Raw genomic sequence first — 12,962 nt, 5'->3', positions numbered from 1 at the left:
TCTTAGAAATAAAACCATTAAGTAGATGCCATTAGGAGGGAATACAGCCCTGGCCTAAGTAACGGTCTAAAACTTGTCTGCCAATGCCAAGATTTGTGAGTATAATCAAATGCGATGTTAGTTTGTATATAGTGTATCATGTTGCTAAATGTGACAAAACCGATGTCTACCAACACTGGATAGCGTTCTTGATGTACAATACGTTCTTTTGGCCTCAATGTCTTTTCAAAATAACATAATGATCATCGTGGTCTTGATAGTTAATCAAAACACCGTGATAAAAAAAAAATTCTATCATAGCATGATCTCAATTTTAAAAATAAATTTTTAGATTTGTAGTCCGGCTTGATTGATTTTTTATTATTTTTTTTGGGTGTTAAAAATTGTCTATTTTGAATTAAATGGTTTTGCAAATTATAATTGAATATTTTTTGGAGTCTTTTTGGGGGCCATTTCAAGTTAAAAATTGAACCCATTGGATGATCTCAGCGAGGATGAAAATTTTGACTGTTGCCGTGCTCGTAAATTCAAAGGTTCTTGAGCGAGCCAGCCTTCCATATCGAGGAAGTTTTCAAAGGCGCCGAAGGAATGTGTGTGGAGTTGCAAAAGAGCATTACCGGCTTTCGGGTAAAATACTATTTTCTTTAAATTCTATGATACGACCGTCAACTTTCAGTTCTGTGCTCTATATATCATGTGACGGAACATGAGACTTAAAGCATACTTGAAACTTCATTGTGCTATGTTTTGCAAGGGGGGTAATGGATGAGAATACGATCATCTATCTGAACATTTCTTTTACATGGTCGTAGGAATGGAAGAGGTGATTGCCAAGGCCGAGAAGATTGCCCGGAATCCGCTGCTTCGATACATAACTACGAAATAATTTAGTTGGTGGCAAAGCTGCTGCACTACTTGAAACAATAAAATAGTAGCCTTATTTTAAGTAGCACATTCTCAACGAAAGCACAAATATGAAGATTTGAATTCAAACGTATACAAACAGAAGAACCTGTAAAATCCATCTCAGAAAAATTTAAGTACCACTGGGTATAGTTGGAAACTTTAAGATAAAGTGCAGTTTTGCGGCGTAGTAACCAAACAAAATGGCATACGGTTGCTACTTTGGGATCATTCAAATTTATGCATGAGAAGCACAAATATTATTATGGATTTCTCATTTGAAGGGTCTGCAAAAATGGGTGAAGCTTCAAGTTTCTTCGTGTACGTGTCCAACAATTCATCCATCACTTGCAAAATGATTCATTAGCAATCCCTCAAAGACGGCTCTGTGGTACATCGAGCGGGCAGAAAAGCTGGTCAAGGTTAGTTTTCCTGGATATTTTAGTATTTCTGTTCTTTCGATAATGAAACTTAATTTGATTCCCCTCTTATCATTGCCTTTAATTCTTGTGGGATGGTGAAATATAATAGGAAGTTGAATGAGTCCATCTTTGCTTCACTAAGCGTTCCCTGCAATAATATCAGTGATAGAGGTTTATTGGTGTCAATGTGTAATGCAGCAAAAAAATTGGGTTTTAAAATCAGTTTATCGACAAACTGCTTTATGTATGATTGATGTAACACGGAGTACATCAAGAAATTGGGAGACAAATTTTCCATAAAAATATATTTGGCTTTACCTTCTTGGCCATGTCCATGAGGCAGCAACAACCTAAAATATCTAACTCTATTGGAGTCGTGAAAGTTGTCTCAGAACCCATAAGACTTGGGACTGCAGGGACAAGAAGGTCCATTAGTCCCCCCGAAATCAGCTCCTCCGCCCTAGCTTCTAGATAAGACTCGATATCTTTAGCATACGGATTCAAATATGCATCAAAAAGTTGTTTTGTAGCTCGAGTACATGCCAAAGATGTTTCATCCGACAATGCTTTGAGCATTGCGCCAAAGAACCCATGCTTCTGCAGGTTTGTTTGCGTTTCCTTGTTTGTCTTTTTAGTCATCTTTAATTTTTTAAAGTAGAAGTTATAATCAAAAAGAGCATACGAAACCTTGGAAATGTGATTGTGCCACATTGTTTGTAATATTCTGTCATCATGTCCTATTTTTCTTGGTGCAGAATGTGCCTTCTGCGAGACTACTCAGGTTTCTGCGTGAGCATAGATCGGAGTGGGCTGACATATAGCATCGATGCTCACTCAGCTGCTGCGGTCAAAATGGGTCCCTGTACTTTGTTAGGGTGGGAGTTGGTAACTTTGGGGTCAAGTTATTCTTCCTTAGGCTCAGACTATTGAGCACGAAGATGCCAGTGTTGTGAATTAATTAGTTCACGCATATAGACACCTTATCTTTCGTTTGGCCAATTAAATCCAATGCTTTTATAATATAGTATGTGCTAATATAACTTGGTATCAGCCCTTAGTCACTTTACAATACAAATTTTTCTGCATCTTCTTCTGCTTAATAGCTGCTGGAGGTAATCAAATTGGAAGGTGTTGGCCATTCTCCTGAAGATGCGATGCTGCGGAGGGACGTGGTTCTCTTGCAGGTAAATTTTGTCCTCTACTCTGTAGGACATTATTTGAAAAGAATGAGCACTAGACTTTAAGTTAGATCCTATTTTTTTTCCAAATGTCTTTGAAAAAATTGGAAGGTGTAGGCCATTGTCCTGAAGATGCGATGCTGCCGAGGGACGTGGCTGCTTTCGAACCAAACAATGTGCAAATCTTCTTGTTTTGTCATCTACTTTTACCCAATTAAAAATTGGCTCTTTCTTTCACAGAAATTTCATAGAGATCTTCCTCCAACACCAGTGTCTGCATATGGTCTATCGAAAGAAACGGCCACGGTTCCAGGTCCTACGTTCGAAACTTTGCATGGATTAACCCACACCCACATAACATGGTAAAACAATCCTCCATCCAAGCATATTTTGCCTTGGGATCTCACCATTCCGACTGCCATACCTCACTCAAGAGCCGGCATTCCCACGGTCTGATTCAAAGACCAAGGCCCATCTTGGACTAAGAAACAATATCACTACCACAACTTGCAACATCAGGGTATACTATGGTACCATGATCATGCGATGGGAAATACTAGCAGAAAGCCTAGTACATTGATCTCAAATATCCATCTCCAAACCCATCAAGTGCAATTTTAAAAATTGAGATAAATTTAAAAAATAATATTTCCTAGTTTTCTACCTCTAATTTATAGTGATTCTCGAATATTATTAATCAACCGAGTGTGTAATATTGGATTGATTCAATTATCTGGATGCATGCACAAAAGTAATCCATATGATAAAATCAATTTCTGGCTCAACCTAACAACATGATCTGCCAGTCCACAAAAAATTTATTGACTTCTTCGCTTACGCTTCGAATTTTGAACACGTGTTAAAATACTTTTTCCAAAGAGGAAAAAAAATAAGTATGAAGCCGAGAATAGTAAAATGCAATGTTCATACTTCGAAAATGCAGATAAACAAAATAATACATTATATGGAAAACAAAAAGACTTTTCATATTTTTTTATTATTTACAATTCAATTGTAGCGATTCCGCTCGTGATTGGTGTTGAATTTTCCAAACACAAAGTCGGATTATATGCATTTAAGTCCAAAGCCCACATGCATTATTATACATGACCGGAATCTATTGGATCCACGCCGTGATTAACGTTATTAGTCATTTTCACCCAGCATGACAAAACATCATTAACGGAATATTTATTATCGCTCTAATCATTTCAAGGATGTCAAAAACTTGTACGAGACGGTCTTATAGGTCGTATTTTGTTAGACAGATCTCTTATTTGGGTAATCCATGAAAAAATAGTACTTTTTATGCTAAGAGTATTATTTTTTATTGTGAATAACGATAGGGTTGACTCATAATTCGATCATCTCACAAAAGACCTACTCTTCAAAGATTCCTATCTAATTATAAATTCTCACTTTTAATTCAAGCATATCCACCCCAAATAAAATGATTTACCAATAATATGTCCCTCTTCGTTAAGCGGTTTTACTTCAAAATATATGAAATCATTTACTTATTTGGGTGATGTCGAAATCATTTATTTGTTCCGTAAACTATATTTTGTTTGTTTTAAAAAATATTCATAATCTGAAGACTTTTGATAATAAACTTAGAATAAGTCTCTTGTAAAACGAGCTTATCAATCTTTATCTATGAGACGGGTCAACACTACTGATATTCAAGATAAAAAGTAATTCTCTTAGTATAAAAAGTAATATTTTTTCATAGATGACCCAAATAAAATATCCGTCTCACAAAATACGAACCGTGAGACTGTCTCAGATAAATTTTTGTCATAAACCTATGGGTTTCAAGCACATCAATAGAGCGATAGGATTATTATTATTATTATTTAATAATGTGTGAACACAACAACAAGCCATTGTGGTCGTTCGCTAGCTAAAACACAAATACAAGGTTGTCCCCACAAAGACAAAAAAGTCGGGGAGATGAAAAATGTAACCTAGTTAATTCTAGCTCAATTGGTCTTTTTTATTATTATTTAATTTAATTGACGCCCAAATTGAAACATATTTCTAGTTAAATTCTAGTCGAGAAGTGTTTTGATTTCTTCAAGATCGAGCTCATTTTTTGTAATATTGCTAATTATACCCTTTAAAAATTTATATAGATAGTACTTGCCATAATATTTCGTATTAACATTAACTAGTGATTTGAATAAGATCGAAAAAATAAAATTAATAAATACTAATTGATAATAATAGTGCATTTTCTAATATATATAATATTAAAAGAAACTCAAGTAATTGTCCATATTATCAATATTTTGATGGTTGATGGTTACCAAAACGAGAATAACTAGAATTGTCAAAGAAGGTCCCGTTTTTCAAAATTGCGATCTTTATTTGACCCCTCAATCTCAATCTCAATCTCAATCTCAATCTCATATATCCCACAACTCCCAACCATTAACAAGCCTCAAACCTCCATAAAAACGTACCCATTTCTCAATCTTTCATCCGTTATATATTTTAATTATCGTAGGAATTTTTGACCAAGAAAATTTGGGTCCGAATTGATAATAATGGGGAATAGTTTGGGAGGAAGAAAGAGCGTAAAAGTGATGAAAATCAACGGAGAAACGTTCAAATTGAAGGCTCCTGTGCAAGCCGGTTCGGTTTTGAAAAATTACCCCGGCTACGTCTTGTTGGAGTCGGAGGCGGTGAAGCATTACGGCGTCCGGGCAAAGCCGTTGGAGCCTGGGCAGGAGCTGAAGCCGAAAAGGTTGTATTTTCTGGTGGAGCTGCCTAAGTTTCCTGAAGAGAGGGTCACTCGGAGGGTGCGTTCGGGGATTCAAATGAGCGCCAAGGATCGGCTCGAGAGCTTGCTGCTGGCACGGCGATCGTCTTCTGATCTTTCGATTATGAAGCAGCCGAGCATCGCGTTGGAGGAGCAGGAAAAACGAGAGAGCGGAGGAGGAGTGAGGGTGAAGGTGAGGTTGCCCAAGGTCGAAGTGGAGAGGCTGATGGCGGAGAGTAAGAGCGAGGATGAGGTGGCGGAGAAAATCATTAGCCTGTACATGGGGAGCGGCAGCGTTCCACCGGCATGTGGAGAATTGCAGCGGCGGGATCTTGACGCCGTTAAACCAGGCCCCAAAACTCGAGAGGTTTGTTTTTACTCATTATCCCAATTACTACCATCACTATAATAATCGTAATTTGTTCAAGAAAAGTCTACAGGGTTTCCCATTTGGAAGAAAATATTTTTCTTATTAATTATTATTTAATAAGGTTGGTTGACATTGTCCAATTGACCAACTGTGAATATTATACGTACGGTTTTATGAGTTAATTTTTTCAGAGTTTTGTGAGACAGAATTTTTATTTAAATTATTTTTAAAAAAAATAAATTATTATAAAAAAATATTATTTATTATTATAAATATGAATATGATTGATTCATATAGTTATCACTGACAATTACAAACTTTTTTTGCGAGGATAAAACGTTTTCGGCTTCAATTCAAAGAAGTAATTACAAATGTCGTAAATGTCATACGATGGAACCCGAAAACTTTATAGATTCATTTGTTCGATATTTGTATCTGCATGAGCTTTTCTAACTACATAAATATTTCGTAAAATTCTTATAGTTGAATAATTAAATTTTGGTAAAATAATACTTTTTCTCAAAAACAAATTATTTAATTGTTGAATAAATAAATTCTAAAATAACTACACATTAACCTATTCTTCAACTTTAGAAAGTTAATATTAAAGACTTTAATTTAATTCATCAAATTTAGGCAATATGGGTGAAATACATGATTAATCCAACGACTATAATATGTTGGATATGTGTTTCAATTATATATTATAATGTATTGAGGTTTTTGACGATTTTAACTTTTTTCCTTTTTTTTTTCATTTTCTGCAGAAACGAGTAGGGATTTATGCCAATAAATGAAGGAGAGATCCAACTCGCTGTGGCGTAGCCGAGGCCAAACTCGAGTTGTGAGAATGAATTAATTATTAAATATCCAAGATTTTGTATTATCCCTTCGAATTTCCCTCGAGAATTCTCAGCAATCAGTATAAAAGCTTGGTTACTTTTGTATATTAAAAATAAAAACTCGATGTTTAAGATGCTGAGGTTTTCATTTTTAAAAAAAAAAAAACATAAAATAATGCTGAGGTTTTCAGTTTCATTGTGGGAATTATGAGAGAGTATGTATTATTTTAGATTTTGCAAGGTTGTATTTGAACAGGAGGATTCATATTATCCATTTTACTCAAAATTATAATGAAATATTTAAATTTCATTAAGTTGTTCAAATAAACGTAATTATTTGCTTCAATTTCAAACTCCCTTTCCAATCCAGTTATTTGAAATTATACCATAAATTCAAATATCTCAATTCAAACGTAATCTAAAAAATAATATTTTTTTCATTGATAATTCAAATAGAATATTTGTCTCACGAATTAGCTTCATTTTTCAATTTTCCGACATGGGATAAAAAATATATATGTAAATTCCATGAATTTGCGTCTAACGACTTTCCTAAATATAATGTACGTAGTTTCTCTCCTAATTGCCTACTCAGAAGTTATTTTAATATGCTGTGTAATGTATTAAAGCAGATTTAAGTAAATTATGATGTCAAAAAATTGTAAAAAGATACTCCATTTGTTTCAAATATATAAGTTTATTGTTTTTCATATATATTAAGAAAAAAATCGTAGCTTCAAAAAAAAAAGAAAAAAAATCATTGGAATTTTTTTTTACAATCACAATTCAAATTTTATCCTTATTTATTTTATTCAAAAAAAGTTGCATGTTTTCTGAGACTTATTTCATTGAGATATATTGATAATAGCATGAAAAAATAATTATAAATATAGAAATTATAATATATGTTTGAGATAATAAAAAAATAAAATGAAATCTATTAAGACAAGAAATATCGTGTGAACCTATTTATTTATATTCTATAAAATTAATTTGGGCTCGCACAATTATTGGAATGATAATTAATAAATAACTAATTTCTTTACAACTTGAGAGTTGGTGAGTATTTCGTTTTTCGTTAGGCGAGGTAGGCGGGGATGGTGGGTGACCAAGTTGGAGGAGGTAGTTTTGTGCATATATACATAATTAATGTATTTTCTTTTTTAAAAAATAGATTTATTATTATTTTATTTTATTTTATTTTAATGCAGAAAATTTTGTGATGAAGTAAAGTTCACAGATTTTGTGGGTATATTTCTTTATTTTTCTTGGCAGGTGAATGGTGGTGTCATGTTCGTTTCGAAATTAATATATAAATGATTTTAAGAAAAATCTTGTTAAATAAGAGGTTGAAATATATGTCAATCAACAAAAATACTTGAAATCCTCCATAATTCAATTTTTTGAGACGAATATCTTAATCGACTCAATCCATGAAAATTCTTACTTTTTATTATAAAAATATTATTTTTCACTATATACATCAATGAGACTGTCTCACTAGACGTCTGCGGCTCATATTAGTCAAGATATATGAGAAATTGAGTGCAACGAACTTGATATATAATGTAAGGATTGTATCTTAAGTTTTTAATTGTTCCATGTTTATATATTTTAAATTCAAAAAGTGGGTCTTAATGCTTCGTATAATATAGTCAGTCACTTACTTTGTCAAATAAATTTTACATTTGAGAATTTAAAAACTAAATCTGATTTCTTCCATTATATTTTACTTTAATTTTTTCCACGCAGAGAAAGAAAGAAAGAGAGAAAAAACTCGCTAGCGATCTCAGCTTAACAAGATTCAAACTCCGACACACAAATTGACTTTAACTCATTGTAATCTCTTATACTGTTATAATTAATTGATTATAAGTTCGGCTTAGTTCCAAATTCCAATACCTGTGGCAATTATAAATAAGCACATGCACTTGTTTATTGAATTGGGGTGTATAATTTTTATTTTTTTAACATATGTTTGTAGTGATATTATGTAAAATAATTCATAATAGAGTATGATTTAAAAAAAAAAAAAATAAGATAGGACAATGATATTAAGGTATTGATAAACTATACGAATATAATGAAACAAAAAATTACTTAAAACCCTAACATAAATAATTTCAAATTTAAAACTCACCTAGCATTAGGTATTATTTTTCTGCAAAAACTATTTAATAATTTTTCATACCATAAAAAGTTCAATTTCATTTCACCAACATGCTTTACTTATTTGATTAATAAATCACTTACCATTTTTTCCCGTGAGAGCCTGATAAATTGTTTTTTTATAACGATAGAATGGATCTCTTGGAAAAAAATTAATTTGTCGGAGTTTTGGATTTATTATTTGTTTAACAAAAAATTTAAAAAAAAATATGTAAGCATTGAGACATAGATAATGATAATTGTGAAGACCAGAAACTTTAATGGCAATAATTATGTATTTTGTGAGAATTCTATATAAAAAAAAGCATATTTGTTTGCTTTAAAAATAGAAATTCTGAAATTTGAAATGATATTTATTTTAATTTGAAATCATAATTTGTTTAATTAGTTGCTTGTTAAACATAAAGGGTTGGTGAAATAAAGGCAATGCACAGATCTCACCTGCCAGTCAAATATTTTCACACGTGTTCCATGAAAATATTTGTTCCTCACACGCGTGAGCCAATCCTATAAAAATCTGCCCTATAACCAACCTACCCAGCAGCAATCGCTTCAGCCTTCGACCATTCTTACAACTTTATCTTCCCAAGCTTCCCTTCCTCAAATACTTGAAGATTCTGATCCATCCCGAGATTTTGATGATTCGAGACATGATAATATTGATTTTGAGGTTGCAGCCCTGCTGTGCAGCAACTCTCTTTCAGGTGATGACTTCGGTTTATCGCTGGGTGGTGTTGTGTCGATCGATAGGCTCCGACCAGGGTGAGTGGTTTCCATGCTTTCCTTGTCAAGTGAGCAGTCCAATCGCGATTTACCTCTGATTCGTTGTCTGTTCGACCTTAAATTTTACAAAACCCTAATCAATTCTTATTTTATTTTTCATATAAAATAAAGATCGTTCTTTCTTATGCTTTTACACACCATTCATCTAAATCTGCAGGCTAGCTTTTTCGTCACAAGACATGTAACGTAATAAAGAACAACATTTATGGTCCGATTTTAGATTTTGATTGTCCCAGGTTCTTGGATGGATATTTTGTCCAAAAAGATTTTTTTAGGGGGAACCGCGTGCTTTCTGCTTACGAGTCTCTTTTCAATATACTTTAAATATAGTGGCTATATATATTAGAATTAGAAAATTTTCAAATTTTTGTTAATTTTTTAAAGAATCAGTACTGAATTTTTAGCATTCCTTCTCAATACACAAATCTGAGTTTTCTGCATCTGCTCTGCCATGCATATATATCGCATATGCCATCTACCATTCTCTTAATATACATACAAAAAAAGGATAACATTTTTTCTTGGAAAATCACGAAGCTTTAAACTTTGTAATTAGTTCAGAATCAATCTTATTATTATGTAGAAACTCGAAATATATTTTTCAATCCAAATATGAAAGTAGCTAGCTAGGGTTCATTAAAACTAAATATTCAAGGTTGAAATGACAACGAACGTGAGGTATAAATAGCAAGGATTGCTGATTTGCCAAGGCTTCGCATGGAAATCAATACCTTAATTAAATTTGTTTTGGGAAGCAAAAAAGGAAGAATCAAGAGCCCTGAAATCAACAGCTAGCGAGCTCCAAATGTGAAGATCATCAAGATTATTTTGTGAATATTCATATGCACCGATATTGATACATATTCGTGTATGGCTGGCTACTCGACCAGGTATGAGTTAAGATCACTATAGATATCGCTTGCCATTTATTCACGAGACTCTTTCAAAATGGAACATGTACAACCTAGACTCAAATGTAAAAGTTAAATTATATTTAGAATACCCCGAATTCATATTTATAATATTATTCTAATAAATATTTTAAATATTAATTAAAATAGCTAGTAAGTAATCATCTTATTATATAATGGAAGCGAAAAATAGTTATTAAATATTATATAATGATCAAAATGTTTGTAACTTTTTTTTTTTTTTCAAATTTTTGGCGGATGCATTTTCTTCTTGATTTAACTAGCTAATTCATAATTGAAGGTTTAATTTCTTCTTCATTAACAGTCTTATACATTAATGATTAATTAAGTTGTTGGTTATCATTGTCATTAAATAGATTAATCAAATCTTCGATATTGTTTCTACCTGGTCTCATTAATTGTTGATAGTACAATTGTACAAAGTCATTTATCACAACCTATAATAATTATATTGAATTTTTGCTTCTCTCTGTTTCCTTGAAATGTTAAATCATACAGATATTTCTAGCTGCTTATATTTTCTTCTTTTAATAGAATATTATATGTTTGAGTTAGATATAGTGTTAGATACTAAAATCAAAATTTTAGAGGCATTACTTTGAATGGATATAAATTTATCAAGATTCATTCACATCCACTCCATATATCAAAAAGTACTGTATCAATGCTCATAAAAGAAAGAATAGGTTAGGATTTGGGAAAATATGATTCAACGGATTATAATAAGTAATTAGGTTTACGTTACCTACTTGAGTTCATTTCAAGATTATTGGATAAATTACAAGTTAAAAACAATAGGGGCCGGGCAACTATGCAGTAGCAAGCCGGCGGAAGTTTAAAAGCTTGGCTAAATAATTCTCCTTAGCTAGTTAGGACTACTCATAGAACTAAGGCAAATCTTTCAATGAAACTGCAAGAGAAAATTACCAAAATCATCGCATAAATCGGTCTTTTTCTTCTTGTTGTTTTTTGGGTTTTGGTAATTCCAGTTATCAAATTTTAGTTTTAGTCATGCATTTTAAATTTTTTTCTTTTAGTCCTATTTTGATAGAGTACTATTTTTTTTCCAATTCGTCTTGGTTATTCCTTAAGGACTTGATAGATTATTCTTCAAATTCCAAATCCTGATTTACCTGCCCACGTAAGAAAATAACAAAGAGAATTATGTGATCTATTATACCAATTATATGTGCCAAATTTAATTAACTCATATTTAAGTTAACGACATATTATTAGATATTTAATTATTTGTTATTTTAAATATAAAATGTCAAGAGTATTATGAAATTTAATTCATTTTTATTGACTTGGCCAATGTTAGGATTGATCAGGATTATAAGTGTAAGAAAGTCAAGATACTCATGAGTGACTCGTCAAAACTCGACTCAAGTTTGAACCCTATAATGTTTCAAGCTTGAGGTCGAGTTATGCTATAAATTGTTTTGAACTTCGAGTTCGAGCTTAAAATTAATAAATACTCGATTGAGTTCGAGTCGAGCTTCAAATCTACATACTTGAGCTCGACTTCGAAGCGCGACTCGACTCGAATAATTATCACCCCCTACTAGTAGCCATGTCTGTTACATTTAAACGACAAACGTATTTTTTTTCCCAGGTCCGCATTGTAGGATGGGGTAAAATTTTGGCCTTTTAACCCTATCCTGCTATCCACCAACTCTTACCCGAATCCTGTGTTTTGACCCTGATCCGGATCTATAGGTTACGTTTTGTACATGTATTGACTTCAAAAATTTTAAAATATTGACTGAAATTTTGATTTTAAAAAGATATAATCCATTATTTGTCTTTATTTATTTTGGTATTTTGCATAAGCTTTGACAGAGAAATACTATGGATCGTAAGTATTGGTGAATTTTTTAATTTTATTTCCTTATTTTGTTTGGAAGAGGAAAATGGGCGCCCCCCACCCCAGACTCGACTCATGTTGTGGAAAGTGGATTTTGAAGCCTTCGAGTCGTGTATGGTCAACAATAGATCCGATTAGGACATATTTTACACGGGCTGACCCAATCCAATATCTAAGGATATAGATCCGGATCTTATTTTAGACGATTCAATCCAAAACACCTTGGATCACTTTCAGAATCGTTAAGGCCCATTTTGAATATATATATATATATATATATATATATATATATATATATACTACGTCTTCTGTGGGTCATCTCACGGATTTATATTCGTAAGACGAATCAACTCAGTACACATTAGCAATAAAAAATAATATTTTTTCATAAGTCGGATCGGATATTTGTTTCACAAAATTGACCTATGAGACGGTATCGTAAGAGTTTTTGTAATATACATATATATGAATAATATTATTAAATAAATTTGGAACAATGGCTGGGGCATTAAATCTCATCTGATATTGGAATGGACCGAACAAAGACTATAAAGTTGCAAATTAAAGGACTACTGATTCATAACCTCCGATCGGCTTCTTATGTGTACGTGATCAAGTGTGGATTAATCAACAAGAGGAATCAATTCAAATCTCTGCAATGAATTTTTTTAATAATTATTGCTTTTCAGCATATATATATATATATATATATATATATATATATATATATAT

General features: G+C 32.2%; 1 protein-coding gene and 1 long non-coding RNA gene across 2 annotated transcripts; both read left to right on the top strand.

Moving 5' to 3' along the window:
- The first annotated feature begins 377 nt into the window (after window positions 1–377).
- LOC140814146 (uncharacterized) lies at window positions 378–2,856 on the top strand. Its single transcript, XR_012114074.1, has 5 exons — window positions 378–627; window positions 813–1,325; window positions 1,497–1,928; window positions 2,081–2,509; window positions 2,744–2,856. It is a non-coding gene; the product is annotated as an uncharacterized lncRNA (long non-coding RNA).
- Window positions 2,857–4,921: 2,065 nt separating this feature from the next.
- Window positions 4,922–5,714, top strand: LOC140814137 (uncharacterized protein At1g66480-like). The gene has a single exon (XM_073173019.1). The coding sequence runs from the start codon at window positions 5,053–5,055 to the stop codon at window positions 5,674–5,676; it is 624 nt and encodes a 207-aa protein (XP_073029120.1). The 5' UTR covers window positions 4,922–5,052; the 3' UTR covers window positions 5,677–5,714.
- Window positions 5,715–12,962: the final 7,248 nt, after the last annotated feature.

Source organism: Primulina eburnea, chromosome 1, assembly GCF_022965805.1.
Source record: "Primulina eburnea isolate SZY01 chromosome 1, ASM2296580v1, whole genome shotgun sequence".
Classification (NCBI taxonomy): domain Eukaryota; kingdom Viridiplantae; phylum Streptophyta; class Magnoliopsida; order Lamiales; family Gesneriaceae; genus Primulina; species Primulina eburnea.
The sequence above is the reverse complement of the archived record's forward strand: the minus strand, read 5'-3'. Positions and strand labels throughout refer to the sequence as shown.

Coding starts and splice junctions, on each gene's coding strand:
- LOC140814137 (XM_073173019.1), top strand. CDS start 5,053: ATGGGGAATAGTTTGGGAGGAAGAAAGAGCGTAAAAGTGATGAAAATC.